Source organism: Erithacus rubecula, assembly GCF_903797595.1.
Source record: "Erithacus rubecula genome assembly, chromosome: 1".
Taxonomy (NCBI): Eukaryota; Metazoa; Chordata; class Aves; order Passeriformes; family Muscicapidae; genus Erithacus; species Erithacus rubecula.
Window position 1 is genome coordinate 23,781,407 of NC_136658.1, and position 19,376 is coordinate 23,800,782.

Here is a 19,376-nt window from a genome sequence, read left to right on the forward strand (position 1 = left end):
AACCCTGCGCTGCCGGCTGCGCTTTCCGCTGGGAGGCCCTTATGGGCGCTTCCTCTGAGAACACTGGGGCTGTGGAGAAAAGGGGTTTCAGCCGCGGGGGCCGTTACCGGTGTGCCCTGCGTGGTGTCGGATGCCAGACAGAGCCTTGGAGTACCAGGTGATGCCGCGAAGCGGGTTTGTGGTTCGTAGGGCGCAGCTCCAGCTCGCAGTTGACGACAGAAGTTGTCGTGTTGGTCTTATATCAGGGAGGTTCAGCTCTGGTAATTGAAAACCTGAAAGTAGGTCAATTTAGTGGGAGCCACGCAGGTTAGGTGAAGAAAGAATTTCAGCAGGCGGCATGCAACTTGCCCCCTCAAGAAATGATCACAGAACAGTTTGGGTCAATTCCAGCCCCTCTGCCATGGACAGGGACACCTCTGCCTCCCAGTACTCCCTGGAGCCTAGTGTTTGACATTCGTGCTCCCAAAAATGTCCTCTCTTCTCTTCGAGGGACACCTGGTAATATCTCCTTTTGAGGGGTGGGCTCAAGGCTAAGCCTGGCCCTGCTCTCTTGTTCCACCCAATGTGAGGTTGGTCTCTGGGGGTGATGAGTGAAGGAGAAGAAATAGAACAGAACCAACTCTGATTTCTAGCGGTTTTCTTTGACACCAGCTGCTCAGCAGCACATTCACAACACTCAAACACACTTAGATTCTGTTTCATTGATGACTGGCCTCTTGACACTGCTGAGGTTTTTTGAGGAAGAAAGGAAAAACATAACAGTTTGGAAAACATAAGTGTGGTCGACAAATTGGCTAAGATGGACTGGGGCTTAGCCCAGGTTCCCTACACAGGGGGCATAAATCTGAAACTCTGTGAGGCAGGATGTTAAAAAGTGTAAGGGAAATTAATCCACAAACACCAGAGGTTTATGTCCAAAAAGGAGACAGAGGAGTCCTTTTTGCTTTATTCGAATAAAGGGAGAGGCCATGGGGCATTCCCCTGCGATCTCTCGAATTTTTGGAGGACGCAGCCTCCCTTTTTATCCTAATTTCCCGGCCGCTTTTCCCTCTCTCTTTCCCCATTGGCTGAGGTACTCGAGAGGCACAGACTTCCCGGAACGCCTGACACCTGACATTCCCCTCTAATGTATAACCCTCCCTTTTAATTTTTAATTCTTGTAGAATTCAGTTTTCCCCCTCCCCGTTGCTTCTTTCATCTTCTGTTACCCAATTTTATTTACCAGCAAACCTACAGTTTGTTTGTAAAGGCAAATCTCTTTTTCCATTCATCAGTGTAATCCCTCCCATTGTTTCTGTTATCTCTAGGTGCTAACTTTACCTACCAACAGATCTACAATTTGTCTGCAAAGACAAATGTAACATTCCTCTCAAAAGCAAAGGCCATAGATATAAGGTCAGGCCCCTGCCCTGCAGATGCGAAGGCATTGGCCTAAACTCGTGGGATTTGTGGGAACACATTATTATAAATGACAATATAGTATTGGCTTTCGCATTTATGTGTTAGCCTTGGCTTATTTGCTAAGTTATTATTAGCCACAAAGATTTTGATATAGTACAATTTGTGCTTCCTTTTAACTTCTTTTTGGTATAGTATAATCTGTCAGTTTATGTATGTACCATATAGCTTATATGAATAGTAGTGTTGTACATATTTATAATACATATTAGGCATTAGCATAATATTAAAATAGAAATTATGTAATGTTAAAATGCTTTTATTTGTGTAACTAACTCAAATAATAGTGTGAAATAGATGTTTCTCACATTTGTGGATTATCTTATCTGAATAATAACAATAACAAAAACCAGGACACCAAGAGAAAAAATGACTCTCTATTATCAAGAAATGTACAAACAACAGAAGGGAGCTTAGAGAAGAAATAAAATATATTGATTTAATCTACAGAATGGCATGAAGACAAGTCAAAGGTTAAAACCAAGGAAAAACACTTCTAGAACATCTAAACTCACAAAAAAGTTTAAATATGTATAAACACTCATAAATATGAATTAACCTATGTAATGAAAAAGTATATAAGAACATTGTTTTAGGTTTTGGCAGGTTGACAAACACCCCAGTGCTGGATATTGTCCCATGTATCCCCTATTATACTTCAAAAAATTCTAAAGAGTGATCTTTGTTTTTCACAAAGGAGGTCCCAGCGAGACGAACCTCGAGTCTCCGTGGCTCTGGGGCTCTGGGAGAGTCGTGGTCGAGGGGAGTCCCGCTGAATCAAGCGGCTTGCCTAGGGCTTCTCCTGCTATTACTGGCGACCACAGGCTTAACCCTCAGTAGAATAAAAGTGATCAAAAAAAAAGGGAAGTAAAAACTCCCTAAGAAACCGGAGCAACCTCTAAATTGTGCACAAAAACCTAGGAGGGTAAGTATAGTGCAAGGGGGGTGCAAATGCCGGGAGAATGAATGGGGTGGGGGTGGGGGTGTGTAAGATGCAAACTGGATCATCCAGATCTGCGTAGCAATTGTGGAGTCCTTCTAGCTAGGGTTCTGCATTCTCTGCGAGGAGATCGGCTGGTGAAGGGACAAAGAGGATGATAAAAAGTGAGTGAAATTCTGGAATAATTGTGGGGAGTGACCATAGCTCGATTCCACGTGTAGGAACAACAGCTCCAGTTAAGTATTGCACCAGGCCTGGACCTGATGTACCTTGGAGCTTAAGCCTGATACTGTAAGTCCATGCTTAAGTACACAGCTGGATGAGTCATCAGAGTGATTAAGGAGGTTTGTGTGTGAAAAAGTAGTTGGAACAGCAGACAGTAAGGAGCAGGACGCTAAGAGGTTCTGATACTTATCCGAGGTGACTCAAATCGAGAATTTAGTGGAGGCTATTCCATTTAGAGGGACGTTATAAAAAGAGAGGGTTCTGAGGAAATTTAAAGCATTTTATTTGATAAATAGTACCTATAAAAATATTAACATCTAATTAAACTAAGAGGTTCCTTAGTATTACTTGAATGTGTGAATAGAAAATGAAGATAGTATATGTTTATGTCTTATGTCTGATGTGACTGATGAGTGTAAAGATTTTGTGTTGTAATTTTGGGTTTAAGTTGTAGACTCAGATATGAACCTTGTGTGTAGTATAAGATCTGACATTATTGCAATGAATAGGATGAACCTGCCCACAGAAGGACCTGTGATTTTTTAATGAGGCTCAAAAAACTCATTATAGAAAAACTCATCAAATAGAGATGTCAGGACTAATCTCCAATCTTCTCCTTTTTTTTCCAAATTCAAAGCCCCAACTAGCATCAGGTTTAAAGGTTTTGCCTTTAAAGTCTTTTAGTAATCCTTTAATATATAAACAAGATATAAACAATAACTCGATATAAACAACTTATTAAAGGCAATGCCAATCACAAATACAGTTTCAGTTATTGTTGCTAAGACTATCAAAAGTAACCTTTATTTGGTTACAAAACTGTGTAAAACTTAATTCTTTGAATGTTCTGGCAATCTGCTGAAAATTCTACACTGCATATTGTATTTGCAAAAGGATATTTTAAGAAAAGCACTATAGTTCCATTGAAAATAGTTCCTTTAAACCATCTTTATTGCTACTTTACTTTTGTTTATGATACTAAGAGTCCCCTTTGGAACAATAGTTGAAACCTGCTTATGAGACTAACCTACATTTTTAAGTGAACTATACAAAGATTCAACATAAGCAAATGAAGTAATTTTAAATAGCAGTACTATATAAAAACTGCTGTAAAACCAAAAAATATATTCAATCTCTGTTTTATTTGTCTTGAGCTTTTAAAAAGAATTGTTTTCCTGCTGCTAATTTTTTTAGCATTACAAAGAACAATCACAGCAATTGTCAAGGCTTACTGTAAAGCCAAGAGGCCACATGTTTTAGATTTAGTCTAATTTCTTGTCTGTTTAGAACTTATTATTAAAGTCATTGACAAGCTGTCTGTAACATCCAAAGAAGCCTTAATGCCTTCTCTTCTAAATTCTCTTGTTAAACAAGTTGGAAAGAAACTTTATATAAATCACTAAAGTAAGCAAATTGTCTTTTCTTGATATAGTCTATTTTTACTCTGTCCCTTACTGTCTCTTTTCGTCAGAACTAATATTTTTAAAGACACCTAGTTTATGCTCCATTTAAACATTCATTTATTTTGAAGCAAAGAAATAAACCATGTAAAATCCATAAAGTTGTGGAAAGCATAAAGTGATACTATTTTGTTTATCTTAAGCATTAACAGTTGTTTAGCATTTTGCACTAAGTTCTTTTATAATATGACCTAACATTAGTTTATTTTTAACCTTTTTGCTTTCTTCCTGCACATAGAAAGATACCCTAAAATTTTCTGTGGAATTACCTAAGATAGTCATCAGTGTAACAAAATGCTGCTGAAAAACTGCTTATTTCCTTTCATAAATGCCTATTATAGGGCATTAGAAGAGCAAGTTATTGCCATAAGCATAGATTCCTATTTTTAAACTTACTTTTCCTACATTACTGAAGTGATTCTTTCATTGTAACCAATGAGAATAATATTTAAGACATGGTGTAAGTTGTTTCAGGTAAAAAAAAAAATTCTACATCATTCTTTGCCTTTGCATTAGAAAAATTGTTTGTTGTACTTTTGAAAATGTTTTTTCCTCCCACCTAGCTATTATTTTCTTTCCCCCTGAAATACATTATTGTGCATTAGTTCCAAATTAAACCAAACAAATCAGAACTATTAGAATCAGTTTTCACACTTTGTGATTTGTAAGTTTGTTAAACACTTAGTGCTCTTGAGGCATAAGGAGTAGGACCTTAGAAAATATTTTATAAGGGGTGTCTCTCAAGAGAAACTACTCCACTGTTTGTAACTTTAATTTTGTTTAGTTTAATGTAAGAGGCCCCTTCCTGGAGAAAGGAGTGAAACTTAAAAATTAACTTATCATGGAGTACCACCTGGGGATGATCACTCCGACCTTTGAAATAATATAAAATATAATGCGCAAGCTTTGTTTTCTTTGTTGAATTAATTTAGTTCCCAGTCATCTTCTACAGAGATGGTCTAAGCATGAAAATTGTTAATATAACATTCAAGTAATTATTACTTCTCTACCCTGCTTGTAAAGAAAGAGTTAATAGAAGGATGTAGGCAAAGTCATTGCACGCTGCCAAACTTGATTGTCATGTCCAAAGAAAGTTTTGTAGTGCAAATGAGAGAGAATTTTACTGGGAAAAACTGTGAAGTTTTCAACCTAAAACATTCTATAAAATCTAGTCCTATAACTCAATTTTTTTTTTTTGGCGTACAGCAGAAAAATTGAAGAAATGTAACAAAATTGTTCTAAGAAAGAGCAAAATGTTTTCACTGAGATCTGATAACAAAAAAATATGTCGACTCTGAATTAAAAATTCGCAAAAGTCAACAAACTACTACCAAATAGTGCTATGTTTAGCTATTGAAAAATCAAAACCTGGACATCAACCCAGCAAAATTAGAATCCAGTCGATAAAATACAGTGAAATGGTATACAGAGTAGATAAAGAGAAAAAATTAAGATCAATTAGAAGAAAAAGAGCAACTGTTTTCTGTTAAGTTGATAAAGCTAATTACTCCAGGCAAAAAAAAACTGCTACCCTGAAAGAAAGGCAACTGGAATACCTTAACCACTCTTCCCACTGAACATGAAATCAATTAGAAGAAATCCTACTGAGAAACTGGGGCAAAACATGAAAACTAAAATCCTATCTAAATAATAATAGTGTGATGTGTTAGAGTCAGTGAGTCAGGGGTGTCTCTGAATTCTTGAGAAGGAAATCAGAGTGCAGGGATTGAATTAAAGGCTTTAGGTAGATTGAAGTATATTGATGCCACTCACACATAAAGTAGATATTTAAGTAGAAGTTAGTAAGTTTTGGGTTAGCTCTAATGCTTTTAGTAAGTAAAAGGTTTCAATTCTACAGTAGCAGTGTGAGTTCTAGTGAAGGTTGAGAAACATACTGTTGTTTTCAGTAAGGCTCCAGGACCATGGCTGTAGACAAGACTTAGTCATGATAGAGCTATAGTAAGAATACTGCTTACATTTTTCAGCTAGAACAAGATAGGTTGTATGACTAATTGTATACGTAACCTAGTGTGCTAAGAAACTAGAATTCTGATAGGTTAAGGAGTAGTGGTTTGAATTTGCATCTTAGCTTGTTGGAAAAATCCTATATAAAGTATGTACTGGGGAGAGCTGGTGCTTTTAGCCATTCAGCTTTTAGCCTTTGGCTTTTGCCAGGGCTTTTAGCCATCTCCTCTTTGCCAGGCTTTTGCTTTGCTACTGCTTCTGCCGTTGCTTTTTTGCTATTGCCGTTTGAGACTGATGTGCTTTGTAATAAGATGTGCTTTGTAATAAATAACCTTTTTAAACTATTATCTGCTTTGCTTATTTAGAAGATAACCCGATGAAGTAAGAGCCAAGAGCTCGGAGTAGGAGCCTAAGAGCTCCAGAGTTGGTGGCCAAGAGTACCAGAAGTCAAGAACCTCACAGTGATGTAATTAGCATCTTGTTGCACTTAGGCATACTCTTTGCCAAAGTAGTTTCTTTATTTAAGCATTCCAAACATTCCCGCATTGAAAATAAGGAGAATTAATTTAGGAGCAAGCAGGAGATTAATGTCTAGATGTGATAACTATTTCTTCACTTCAGGCTCTGTCACATTGTAAAAAACTACAATATGTTTTTGTTTGCTTTTAATAATGGTCTATGGATGCTGAGTGGATGCTTCAACCTCCTTTGCCTACCTCCCACTCCCAATGCATTACCCTAGCTGAGAAGAGTCCAGGTGCAGAATTTACAGCCTCAAAGCATGCTCAGCTCCCAGCAGCTTATCTTGTCTGTCTTGAGGAGCACCAGCACAGCACAATACTGTGATGGAGGCTGTCACCACAGATTTATCTCTAAGTCGGATCTCTCCCAGTACACTTGTTCCCCACATTGACTGGGGTAGCTGTGGTGGGCTATTCATCTCCCCTTTAAGAAACCTCAGCTTTGTACTTCACACAACAAAATAAAAAAATAAAAAAAAAAAAAAAGAAAATTGACAGGCATGGATATCTCTAAGCAGAGATCCTTTCAGAGTAAAGAGTGGACAGAGTATAAACAGTTATTCCAACTCTGAGGGATTTTTTTCCATCTCCTTCTAGGAGTTACACTAAGTTCCTTTAACTCATCATTGAAGACTGCAGCATGAGCTGGAAAGACACTGCATCTTGAGCTGTGCAATGCTTTCTCATTCAGTTATTACAAAAACAGAATAATACTGATCCTTTCTTCATAGCTGTGTTGGAACGTCATGACATGTAACTTACAAGTGGAGACAGGCCCATCCCATAAATTATTTTTCCTCAGTGTTGGGGGTTGAATGTTTTTCTGTTACTGTGTCAATTGAAAGAATTTTTCCCATTATCATGCCAATGGAGCTGGCAGGGTTACACCCAGGGTCTCTGATGAGTCCAGACAAAAGGGGTGGGTGGGAATGGCTCCTGGAGGGGCCTCTGAGGCTTCCGGGAGGGCACTCGTGTTTCCGGTGAGCTGGGAGGAGGACGCCCGGGATCGTCAGCCCACGCGGCCGGAGCACAGGAGAGCCAGACCCTCTGCGATCACCTGCCCTGCATCTGCCCTGTTCCAGCCTCCTGCCTCTGCAGACACAGCTGATCACCCGGACACACACGGTGAGCGAGGAGCCGCCGCTGCAGCCCGTTCCCTCCCAGGACCGGCGTGGCCGCTGCCGCCCCACCCGCTCCTGTCTCCGTTCCCGTCTGCCCTCGGCAGATCCAGGCTGTGGACTAAGCACAGAGACAGCGTGCTTGCATCTAAAGGGACTGACACCTAGTTATCTATTTCATTCTGTTAGCAATTTTAACTGTTATTGTTTTCTGCTTGTACAGTTAGATATATTAGTAAAAGAGCTGTTATTCCCACCCCCTTATCTCTGCCTCAGAGTCCTTGATTCAAACAATTATAATACTTGGGGAGGGGGGAGTGGAACCAAAGTCTCTATTCCAAAGGGAAACTTCTGCCCTTACTGGCAGACACCTGTCCTTTCAAACCAGGACAGATTTTGGCGCCCAGATGTGGGACAGAGGGCACTGAGTTGAGAGTTAAGACAGGAATAACAGCTCTCTTAACTGGCAGTATGTTGTCTGGTTTAATCTGGTTTGTGTTCCATGTGGTCACAGCCATCTCCCTCCCATTTGCAAGCCCTTATTTGAATTTGGGCCCCCTCACCAAAGTTACTGTAGCTATTATCCAATTAGTTTGGTGGATTGATTATGTCAGGAATTCATGGGTTTTTAATTTTTTCTGGGAAGCGGTTGCATGGATCCGGAGCTATCGTACTCTAACTGCGTGTTTCTGGGGTTATTTCAGTAATGGTACTTACTGTGAGGTAACGAGTGCAAGGGAAATTTTCTCCCAACCCCTCACCCAGTTTTTTGAGGCTACCCCACTGGTTCTCAAGGATTTCAGATCTGTTTTAATTGCCACTGTTATTATACAGTGGCTGGTGTTGCTGATAGGCCTGTTTTACTTAGCATTCAGAAACAAGGGAATATTGTCTTGGACGACAACTCTGATACCTCCCCCAGGGACTGGGGATGCTGCCCCAGAACCTGCCCCTGGAACTAGGGATGCTGCCCCAGAACCTGCCTCTGCCCCAGGAACTAGGGATGCTGCCCCAGAAACTGCCTCTGCCCCAGGGACTAGGGATGCTGCCCCAGAACCTGCCTCTGCCCCAGGGACTAGGGATGCTGCCCCAGAACCTGCCTCTGCCCCACAGCCCACCGCAGAAATGAGCCACCCAGAGTGGGTGGGGGCTCTAGTGAAGGATATAGGCCAAATGCTGAAAGAGCAGAATCAGATGTTGAAGGAGCATAGCCTGATGATGAAGGAGTATTTTTCTCCAGCTGGTGAGGAACCCTCCCCTGCCCTAAAGAGGGAGAGTCAGATGGTGCTGCAGTGGAACCCGTAGATGTTGTATCTGTCCAGGTTCCAGCTGGATCACAGGAGCAGCCACAGCCAGCAGCAGTTGCTCCTGTGGAAACTAGGAAATCTAAGATTAAAACGAGGCACTTAGATAATGGGGATTAGCAAGGAGGGTCCTCACAACCAGCAAGGCAGCCAAAGGTTGAGATTGTCACCGAGTCCCTCTCATACGATAGTCTCTGTAACCTGCATAAAGACATTGCTCGGCGGGGCCGTGAGCCTTTTGGTTACTCCGGGTCTGGGACCTTACGGGAACAGGTGTACAACTGGATGGAACTGAAGCCAGGAATTTGGGATCCTTGGCCCAGGATTCAGGTGTGGACCAGATATTTGCAAGGGAGCAAGGCCTCCTTTCCCTCTGGGACCGGCTTTTAATGAGTGTGAGAGAGAAGTTTGTACACAGAGAGAGAATGCAGGAGCACCACCGTAGGATGCGCTGGAAGACCCTTGAGGAAGGGATCCAGCAGCTGAGAGAGACAGCAGTATTAGAGGTACTCTTTGGGAGGGATGGACAGCATGACAATGACCCTGACAAGGTCAAGTGCACAGGGCAGATGTTATGGAATCTGGCAACCTTGGGTCCATCTCAATATACCACCTACATAGCAATGATTAATGCTGATAACCACCCAGAGACAGTGTGTTCTGTTGTCAACAAACTCAGAAATTTTGAGAGCATGATGAATGGCCCAATGCAGGCCAATGTCTCTGCCATGGCCAGGGACCTCCAACAGGTCGAAGATAGGATGAGGGATATGAGGGAGGAGATGATGGAGAGAATTGAGGAAGTGAGGAAGATCAGCGTAGCACCAGTACGAGTCACAGGCCCCCAAGTGAGAGCTTCACGTCCCCCAGCTAGGGAGAGAGGGTACACCTCACGAGCTGACCTGTGGTTTTTCCTGCGAGACCATGGGGAAGACATGGGAAAATGGGATGGGAAACCCACTTCTGTCCTGGCAGCACGGGTGCGTCAGCTCAGGGAGGGAAATGCTAAGCAAGGGAACCGCACTAAAATGAAGGTAGCCTCAACCTCCCACAAGCAAGGTGCAGGGTATTACAGCAAGGAGGATGTTCTATCAGATCCCCCGGAAGGAACCTCCACTATGTATGCCCAGGAAAGAAATAATAATCAGGGCTAGACGGGCCCTGCCTCTAGCCAGGGAGAGGCATGGGATGACAGGATCTATTGGATAGTGTGGGTGCGATGGCCTGGCACATCAAAGCCACAGAAACATAAAGTGTTAGTTGATACTGGTTCACAATACACCCTGATACCATCAGAACATGTGGGGAAGGTACCTGTTTCCATTGTTGGGGTGACGGGGGGATCACAGGAATTCACTTTGCTGGAAGCTGAGATTAGCCTGACAGGGAAGGGGTGGCAGAAACATCCAATTGTAACTGGCCCAGGGGCACCGTGCATTCTAGGCATAGACTTCCTCAGGAACGGCTACTACAAAGACCCAAAGGGGTTCGGGTGGGCTTTTGGAATAGCTGCTGTAGCGACAGAGAGCATTAAGCAGTTGAACACCTTGCCTGGACTGTCAGAAAACCCCTCTGCAGTAGGACTCCTGAAAGTGACAGAGCAACAGGTGCCAATTGCCACCATGACAATGCACCGGCGGCAGTACTGGACAAATCGAGATGCTGTGATCCCCATCCACAAAATGATCCATGATCTAGAGAGCCAAGGGGTGGTCAGCAAGAGCCACTCACCCTTCAACAGTCCTATCTGGCCTGTGCAGAAATCTGATGGAGAATGGAGACTGACTGTGGATTATCGGGCATTGAATGAAGTGACTCCACCGCTGAGCGCTGCCGTGCCGGACATGCTGGAACTCCAGTACGAGCTGGAGTCCAAGGCAGCAAGGTGGTATGCCACCATTGACATTGCAAATGCATTCTCCTCCATTCCTTTGGCAGCAGAGTACAGGCCTCAGTTTGCTTTCACCTGGAGGGGCGTGCAGTACACCTGGAACCAACTGCCCCAGGGGTGGAAGCAGAGCCCCACCATCTGCCACAGACTGATCCAGGCTGCACTGGAGAAGGGTGAGGCTCCAGAACATTTGCAGTACATCGATGACATCATTGTGTGGGGGAACACAGCAATGGAGGTATTTGAGAAAGAAGATCATCCAGATTTTGCTGGGAGCCGGTTTCGCCATTAAAAAGAGCAAAGTCAAAGGACCTGCCCGAAAGATCCAGTTCCTGGGAGTGAAGTGGCAGGATGGACGGCTCCAGATCCCCACTGAGGTCATTAATAAGATCACTGCAATGTCTCCACCAACAAGCAAGAAGAAGACACAAGCTTTTCTAGGTGCTATCAGCTTTTGGAGAATGCACGTCCCTGAGTACAGTCAGATTGTGAGCCCTCTCTACCAGGTCACTCGCAAGAAGAACGATTTCCATTGGGGCCCTGAAAAACAGCAAGCCTTCACCCAGATCAAACAGGAAATCGCTCATGCAGTGGCCCTTGGCCCAGTCAGGACAGGACCAGAGGTAAAGAATGTGCTTTACTCTGCAGCTGGGAACCATGATCTGTCCTGGAGCCTGTGGCAGAAGGTGCCTGGTGAGACCCGAGGCCGACCCCTGGGATTCTGGAGCAGAAGCTACAAAGGATCTGAAGCCAACTACACTCCCACAGAGAAGGAAATCTTGGCTGCCTATGAGGGAGTTCAAGCTGCCTCAGAGGTGACTGGTACAGAAGCACAGCTTCTCCTGGCACCCCGACTGCCAGTGCAGGGGTGGATGTTCAAAGGAAAGGTTCCCTCTACTCACCATGCCACCGACGCCACATGGAGCAAGTGGATTGCCCTCATCACGCAGCGCGCCCGTATTGGCAACCCGAATCGCCCTGGGATTTTGGAGATAATTACAAACTGGCCAGAAGGTGAAGACTTTGGTCTCGCTGATGAAGAGGAGCAGAAGCAAGTGACCCGGGCTGAAGAAGCTCCACCGTACAACCAGCTGTCAGCAGATGAAACACGCTACGCCCTTTTCACCGATGGTTCCTGCTGCATTGTAGGGATGAACCGGAAGTGGAAAGCTGCCGTATGGAGCCCCACACGACAGGTTGCACAAGCTACTGAAGGAGAAGGTGGATCGAGTCAACTTGCAGAACTCAAAGCTGTTCAGCTGGCCTTGGACATTGCTGAGAGAGAGAAATGGCCAAAGCTCTACCTTTACACTGATTCGTGGATGGTAGCCAATGCTCTGTGGGGTTGGCTGGAAAGGTGGAAAAAGGCTGACTGGCAACGTAGAGGGGCTGCTGATGAGTGGAAAGACATTGCCACTCGGGGAGAGAAGCTCCCCGTGAAAGTCCGTCATGTGGATACCCATGTTCCCAAGAGTCGGGCTAATGAAGAACATAGGCACAACAAGCAGGTAGATCAGGCTGCACAGATAGAGGTCTCAAAGATAGACTTAGATTGGGAACACAAGGGAGAACTCTTCTTGGCTCGATGGGCCCACGATGCCTCAGGCCATCAGGGCAGAGACGCCACCTATAAGTGGGCACGAGACCGAGGGGTGGATCTAACCATGGACAGCATCTCTCAGGTTATTCATGACTGTGACACGTGCGCTGCCATCAAACAGGCCAAGCGGGTGAAGCCCGTCCGGTATGGGGAGCGATGGTCCAAATATAAGTATGGAGAGGCCTGGCAGATTGACTATATCACACTGCCTCAGACCCGCCAGGGCAAGCGCTACGTGCTGACCATGGTGGAAGCCACCACCGGATGGTTGGAGACCTACCCTGTGCCCCACGCCACTGCTCGGAACACCATCTTGGGCCTGGAAAAACAAGTCCTCTGGAGGCATGGTACCCCTGAAAGAATTGAGTCAGACAATGGGACTCATTTCAAAAATAGCCTTATAAACACCTGGGCTAAAGAACATGGCATCGAGTGGGTGTACCATATTCCCTACCATGCACGAGCGGCTGGGAAAGTCAAACGGTGCAATGGTCTGCTTAAGACCACCTTAAAGGCACTTGTTGGGGGGGACTTTCAAGAACTGGGAGATCAATCTACCAAAGGCCACATGGTTAGTGAATACCCGATGTTCTACTAACCGAGCAGGCCCTGCCCAGTCAGAGCCCTTGGGAGCTGCAGATGGAGATAAGGTTCCAGTGGTACACCTGAGAGGCATGTTAGGGAAAACTGTCTGGGTGAACTCTGCTTCCAGCAAAGACAATCCTGTTTGTGGGGTGGTTTTCGCTCAAGGACCAGGTTGCACTTGGTGGGTGATGCAAAAGGATGGAGAGACCTGATGCATACCCCAAGGGGACCTTGTTCTAGGGTGAACTATCTATGATACTGTGCCTGTAACTATATGTATGTATATAATTTAAAGGTTTCAATATGATGTAGCATGTTGGCATGGAAAAAATTCGGGGTGGATAATGTTGGGGGTTGAGTGTTTTTCTGTTACTGTGTCAATTGAAAGAATTTTTCCCATTATCATGCCAATGGAGCTGGCCGGGCTACACCCAGGGTCTCTGATGAGTCCAGACAAAAGGGGTGGGTGGGAATGGCTCCCGGAGGGGCCTCTGAGGCTTCCGGGAGGGCACTCGTGTTTCCGGCGAGCTGGGAGGAGGACGCCCGGGATCATCAGCCCACGCGGCCGGAGCACAGGAGAGCCAGACCCTCTGCGATCACCTGCCCTGCATCTGCCCTGTTCCAGCCTCCTGCCTCTGCGGACACAGCTGATCACCCGGACACACACGGTGAGCGAGGAGCCGCCGCTGCAGCCCGTTCCCTCCCAGGACCGGCGTGGCCGCTGCCGCCCCACCCCCTCCTGTCTCCGTTCCCGTCTGCCCTCGGCAGATCCAGGCTGTAGACTAAGCACAGAGACAGCATGCTTGCATCTAAAGGGACTGACACCGAGTTATCTATTTCGTTCTGTTAGCAATTTTAACAGTTATTGTTTTCTGCTTGTACAGTTAGATATATTAGTAAAAGAGCTGTTATTCCCACCCCCTTATCTCTGCCTCAGAGTCCTTGATTCAAACAATTATAATACTTGGGGGGGGAGTGGAACCAAAGTCTCTATTCCAAAGGGAAACTTCTGCCCTTATGGCAGACACTCGTCCTTTCAAACCAGGACACTCAGTGACAGAAACCCACATGGAGCCTTTCTGTACCTCAGTTACCTTTTACCCTCCATTCTTAATTTCTACCGAGTGTCAAAGGGAGTTCCCTACCCTATAGAGGCTCCAAGTCACAGTGTTTACACCAGAAGTATAGCATGGTCATCTTCCTGCAGCACTCTCATGGCAGGAGCACGTTTTCTGCTGCTAACTCATTCTCTTGTTTGGTAAAATGTCCTCCCAAGTTCTCAGAGGCTTTGGATTTAATCATGTTGCTGGGAGGATGCTTACACACTAGAGCTTTCCTGTAGGTCAGGAAATCTTGCAGGTTAGGAGAGAGAAATCTGAAGCAGACAGTTTCACTTTGAAACAGATTATTTTAGGGTGGAAGAAACCTCAAGAGGTCACCCACATGCACTTAAGGCAGGCCTATGTTTTTTCTACTGAGCTATTCCATGTTGTAGATGATTAGGGTTTCACAGGGCAGAGAAACAGAGAGAAACTTCAATCTGGAGGTTGATGCACTCACCTAAGCTCTTCTACTTGGCAATACATGGTAAGGATGCATTTTCCTTTATGCATACTTATACAGGCATACCAGGTAGAAGATCCATAAAGTATTCAAAAACTGGCTGATTTTCCTCCTTTCCTGACAGGGTAGCCAAGCAGACTTGCCCACATTTTTCCTTCCTCAGTTGCCAAGAAAATCTTTAATGTTTACTTCCTGTTCTGTCATTGCTGGGACACACTTCTGAAATCGGGGAGTTCAAATTGCTTTTTGTTGAGATGAGAACTAGTGCAGTTGTGATCTGAGCTTTCCCTCTGGCTAGCTCAGCTACTAGAAGGAAGCCCAGAGCCCAGCAGGAATGAGGTAAAAGAACAAAAGAGGCTCCTTCTCCCAGTGGTGTTCACAGCTTCATTCCCAACGTCTTCCAACCAGAAAGAGGAAGTGGGGATGCCCAGACCATGGATTTTAAACCCCCCGCCAGGGGTGGAGTAAAACCAGAGCCCAGCCAATCATCTTAGAGGGGAGGGGAAAGGACTGAACCACAAGACAGAGTATAGGGGAAGTCAGGGAGATACCATTCTCACTGCTAAACAGACCAAGTACATGAAATACAACAAACTAGTCCTGGTTCTTCTGTCAATCATGGGAACAATATACAGAAGTCTATATGCTTAACACAAAGCCATGGTTTCTACTTCACAGGCAAATGACAGAAAATACAGAGCTCTGAAACCAAGTATTTCAGAAGAAAGGGGGATCCAGAACATCGTGAATAGTGAGCTAAGCTCTGAGTGTATTTCATGCCCTTCTTCGAGTGCAAAGGCCTCAGGGAGAGGCTTTAAATAGTCATATTTTTTTTACCTCATGTGTTGGGGGTTGAGTGTTTTTCTATTACTGTGTCAGTTGAAAGAATTTTTCCCATTATCATGCCAATGGAGCTGGCCAGGTTACACCCAGGATCTCTGATGACTCTAGACAAAAGGGGTCGGTGGCAGCGGCTCCCAGAGGGGCCTCTCATGCTTCCGGAGAGGACTCGTGTTTCCGGCAAGCTTGGAGGAGGACGGCTCCATCTTCTGCCCACGTGGCCGAACACAGGAGAGCCAGACCCTCTGTGATCGCCAGCCCTGCATCTGCCCCGTTCCAGCTTCCTGCCTCTGCGGACACAGCTGATCACCCGGACACAAACGCAGCAGGACTGGGACCAAGCACAGAGACAGCATGCTTGCATCTAAAGAAGGGACTGAAACCGAGTTATCTATTCTGTTCTGTTAGCAATTTTAACAACTGCTGTTGTTTTCTGCTTGTACGGTTAGATATACTAGTAAAAGAGCTGTTATTCCTACCCCCTTAGCTCTGCCTCAGAGTCCTTGATTCAAACAATTATAATACTTGGGGGGAGTGGAACCAAAGTCTCTATTTCAAAGGGAAACTTCTGCCTTTACTGGCAGACACCTGTCCTTTCAAACCAGGACATCATGTAAAGACCCTAAAAGGCATTCCCATGTTAAAGGGACACAAGAAGCTTCTCTAACAGCAAACCCTGTTCTGTCATGCCAATATACCCCTGTTTTGTTCCCTCGGTCCAGCCCGTGCCCAGTCCCTGTCCCTCAGTCTTTTGGTCACTGTTTCTTCTTTGTGTCCCTAACCCTAATCCTACCTTACTGCCACCCCTATGTCCCCTGGTAATTGGTCTCTGATGATCCGCCTACCCCAAACATCCCATGTACTTGAACCTGGACTCACCACGAACTCTGCCTTTGCCTTTGCCTCTGATCCTGGACTGTCCGAGCGCATGGCTGAAATAAACATCTCTGTGGAAACCGTACAAAGGCCCTTCCTGCTTCTTTACCTGTAACCATCTTAACAGCTATCCAGGACACTGCAACAAGATCACACTTGGCTTCCCCCAATGTCTGGTGCTGCTACCTCATTGTTTCCAGTATCAAAAATTAGTTTTCTAGGCTAAGTGAATTTTCCTGTGATCACATTTCCACTTGACCACTAGGTATTTGCAGTGTTATATGCTTCTGCCAGCTGTTGCTTTGTGGGTGGGGACTCGATACTTTCAGCTGAGTTGGGGACTTCCAGCATTTGCTTGAATGCATAGACAGCACATTTTTAAAATTTTCTTTTTAATTAAGAGAATTTGTGCATAAAATCAAGTTTGTTTGCTTTCACTATCCCTGACATTCTGAAGCAAATCACACTGTGCTTCATGACTGTACACTGTAAGGGACTGTTAGAAAAAATCTAAAGTGGTTTGAAAGTCTTTGCAACAGTGTTCCCATTGCCATTATAAAACTCCCATTGGGAAGCAAAGTAAGAGGCATTAAGTTTCTGAATTAATATAACTGTAATTACTCTGTAATTAAGTTCACATGCAATAAAAAGAAAACCCTTCATACCAAAATAGTTGTACTAGTAAGAACATAGCATTTTAAGGACAGTGTAACTTGAGTGGCTTTTGCTGTTTGGGTAAGGAATCACTACAGTATGCTTCTATAATTAAAAAAAGTCCTGGAATTATTAAATCTGAGAATTCAGAAGAAAATACTGCTCAGGAAAAAAAAAAATTCAATTTCATTAAGATATTTCTTTTTTAAAAAAACACCCGTTTTGTGCATTTCCAGAGTTGTTAAACACCAGGATGTTTTTTAACAGCTCTGCAAATATACAAAATAAAATCAGATCTGCACATCTGGGCCAAAGTTTTTGTTTAACTCTAGGGCTGTAATACTGGTGCCTGATTTATATTACATGACATTTCAAAATTTCCATAGGACTTGGCAAAGAAGGAATGGGTCCATTGGAGTGCATGGGCTTTATCTTACAATCCGATAATTTTAAGATAAAATAAGATTAATCTGGTTCTGGGGATGGAAAGATGAAGAGGGAGCTGGAAGCCAGGACCTTGCTATTTGATTTCATGTTTTCAATCTTGGAAAATATGTGACCTAGTCACATGTTTGTAAGACACTGAGGACCTGCTTCTTTGACAATAAGCCAGCTTGATCCTGAAGGCAAATAATTCAAGGTCAGAAGGTATCTCTGTATGAATCTATGGGAGGATGCAGTTGGGGTGGAGCTTCAATAGTCGTCTAGGCCAGACTGCCAAGGCTGCCTGACTTTCAGTGAAAACTGGAGAAATTTATCTCAGAAGACTTGGAAATAAAATTATCTTCTGCCTAAAACAGCCCCAAAGTCTTCAGATAGAACAAACTGGTCTAAGGAAATTACTACTATCACCAATAGTTCTAAAGAAATTTAATGCCTGGTGCTTTTTTATTCAAAAGGTCTTTTTTAAGTATTTGCATGCTTATGATGCTGGTGCATTACTGAAGGGTGCTCCCACTCTAAAAAAAAGTAGTCTGGGCATGTTATGGTGATATGGCCACCAGTTACATTTTAACCTGTCTTTCCCCTCACTTTTCTTATGTAATCCACTGTTCTGCCTTATTTGGACTGCTACAAGTATCTGACCAAAAGTAGAAATACAGCAAAGACAGCAATGCAGTAGGTACATATGTTGCAAGGCTGATATGAATCTTCCTGACATGGACTTACTGCAAAGCCTTGTGATAAACCAGCATCCCTAGTCAGAATTTGGCAGTAAAGTCTAGATATCAAGGATAAAGCACTGTAACTCTATCACTTGCTGGCACTGGTTGCACTGACTGATTTCTGAAGTGAGAAGTTTCCCTTGAGGAAAGGGAAGTAGGGAGAAAAGGACATCTCCTTTAACCAAAAAGTCAGTGCAGCCTCTTCTTCAAATTTTGACTAATAGTTAACAGCAGAGGTAATTTTTCAAAATCCAAATTTGGTAATTTTCCCAAAAGTGCATAGGCTGGTTGATCATTACAGAGTCATTAGCTGATCATTAACCACAGCTGCTTTTTCCCTGTACAATCCTTATACTTGCATTGGACAAACAGGAAGATGCTTAAAGATCTGAAGAGAAAACTGCTCATTGTTCTTGCTGTCCTCTTGCTGCCCAGATCAGTACAAACAGGTAAGAACAACATGAGTGCCTGACAAGGGATTGAAGGTTTTACAGAGAAGAATCTGAATTCAATTTTCCCTAAACAATCTGTATGTCAAGAGGTTCTTGCAATAATCTTGTTAGGTGCTGAGGAGAAAAAGTAGTGCAAGAATATTCCTTTTTTCTCTTATGCTTCAATTCAATCACTCTCAGTGATTTCATTCCATTACCTAATTTACAAGAATGATCTAGATTTACCCTTAAGTGTAAGGATGCAGAAAAGGGACAACTTGGTTTAGCAGTGGCATCTCCTGCTTCAAAAGCTCAGCAAGTGTGATCTGCAGTAGCCACTGTGCTGGCACTGGACCCACTTTTGCTGCTTAGACTAGCTTATGACCCACATTTTTTCCAAGCTGGTCTTTAAAAATATTTCTTTCTTCCTTGTCAGTGCACAGGAAGACCAAAATAAACACAGTAAGGGATAGTCACATCTTTCTAGGGGAATATGAATATTCATTAACCCCTTTGTGCTGACCTGTAGGCCATCTAGCTGGTGTAAAGTATCTTCTGAGGGAAACTGGGAAGCTGGTTGTTTGATTTAAGGATACATAAATGAATAATTATTTTATCATATGTCAGATTCAAGGCTGTTTCACTTCCTCCAGTCCATAAAGGGAAGGTGCATGTATTGCCATTGCAGCAGGATGCCACTATGTCAGCTCTTAAAGTAACACTGCTAGTGACATATACTGCTGAACTTTTGTGCTTGCTTTCTAGCCTAAATTTGCTCA

At 43.9% G+C, this 19,376-nt stretch overlaps 1 protein-coding gene across 3 annotated transcripts in view; it reads left to right on the forward strand.

The window, feature by feature from the left end:
• Nucleotides 1-3: 3 nt before the first annotated feature.
• Nucleotides 4-19,376, forward strand: part of PLA1A (phospholipase A1 member A) — a 34,961-nt gene continuing 15,588 nt past the window's right edge. For all 3 annotated transcript variants that reach the window (XR_013774236.1, XM_079305673.1, XM_079305674.1), the window contains exons 1-2: nt 4-157; nt 18,539-18,615. Coding sequence is in view for 2 of the 3 variants with exons in the window: in XM_079305673.1 (XP_079161799.1) it covers nt 42-157; nt 18,539-18,615 (193 nt within the window). In the remaining variant the exon portion in view is untranslated. The remainder of the gene's footprint in view (nt 158-18,538; nt 18,616-19,376) is intronic.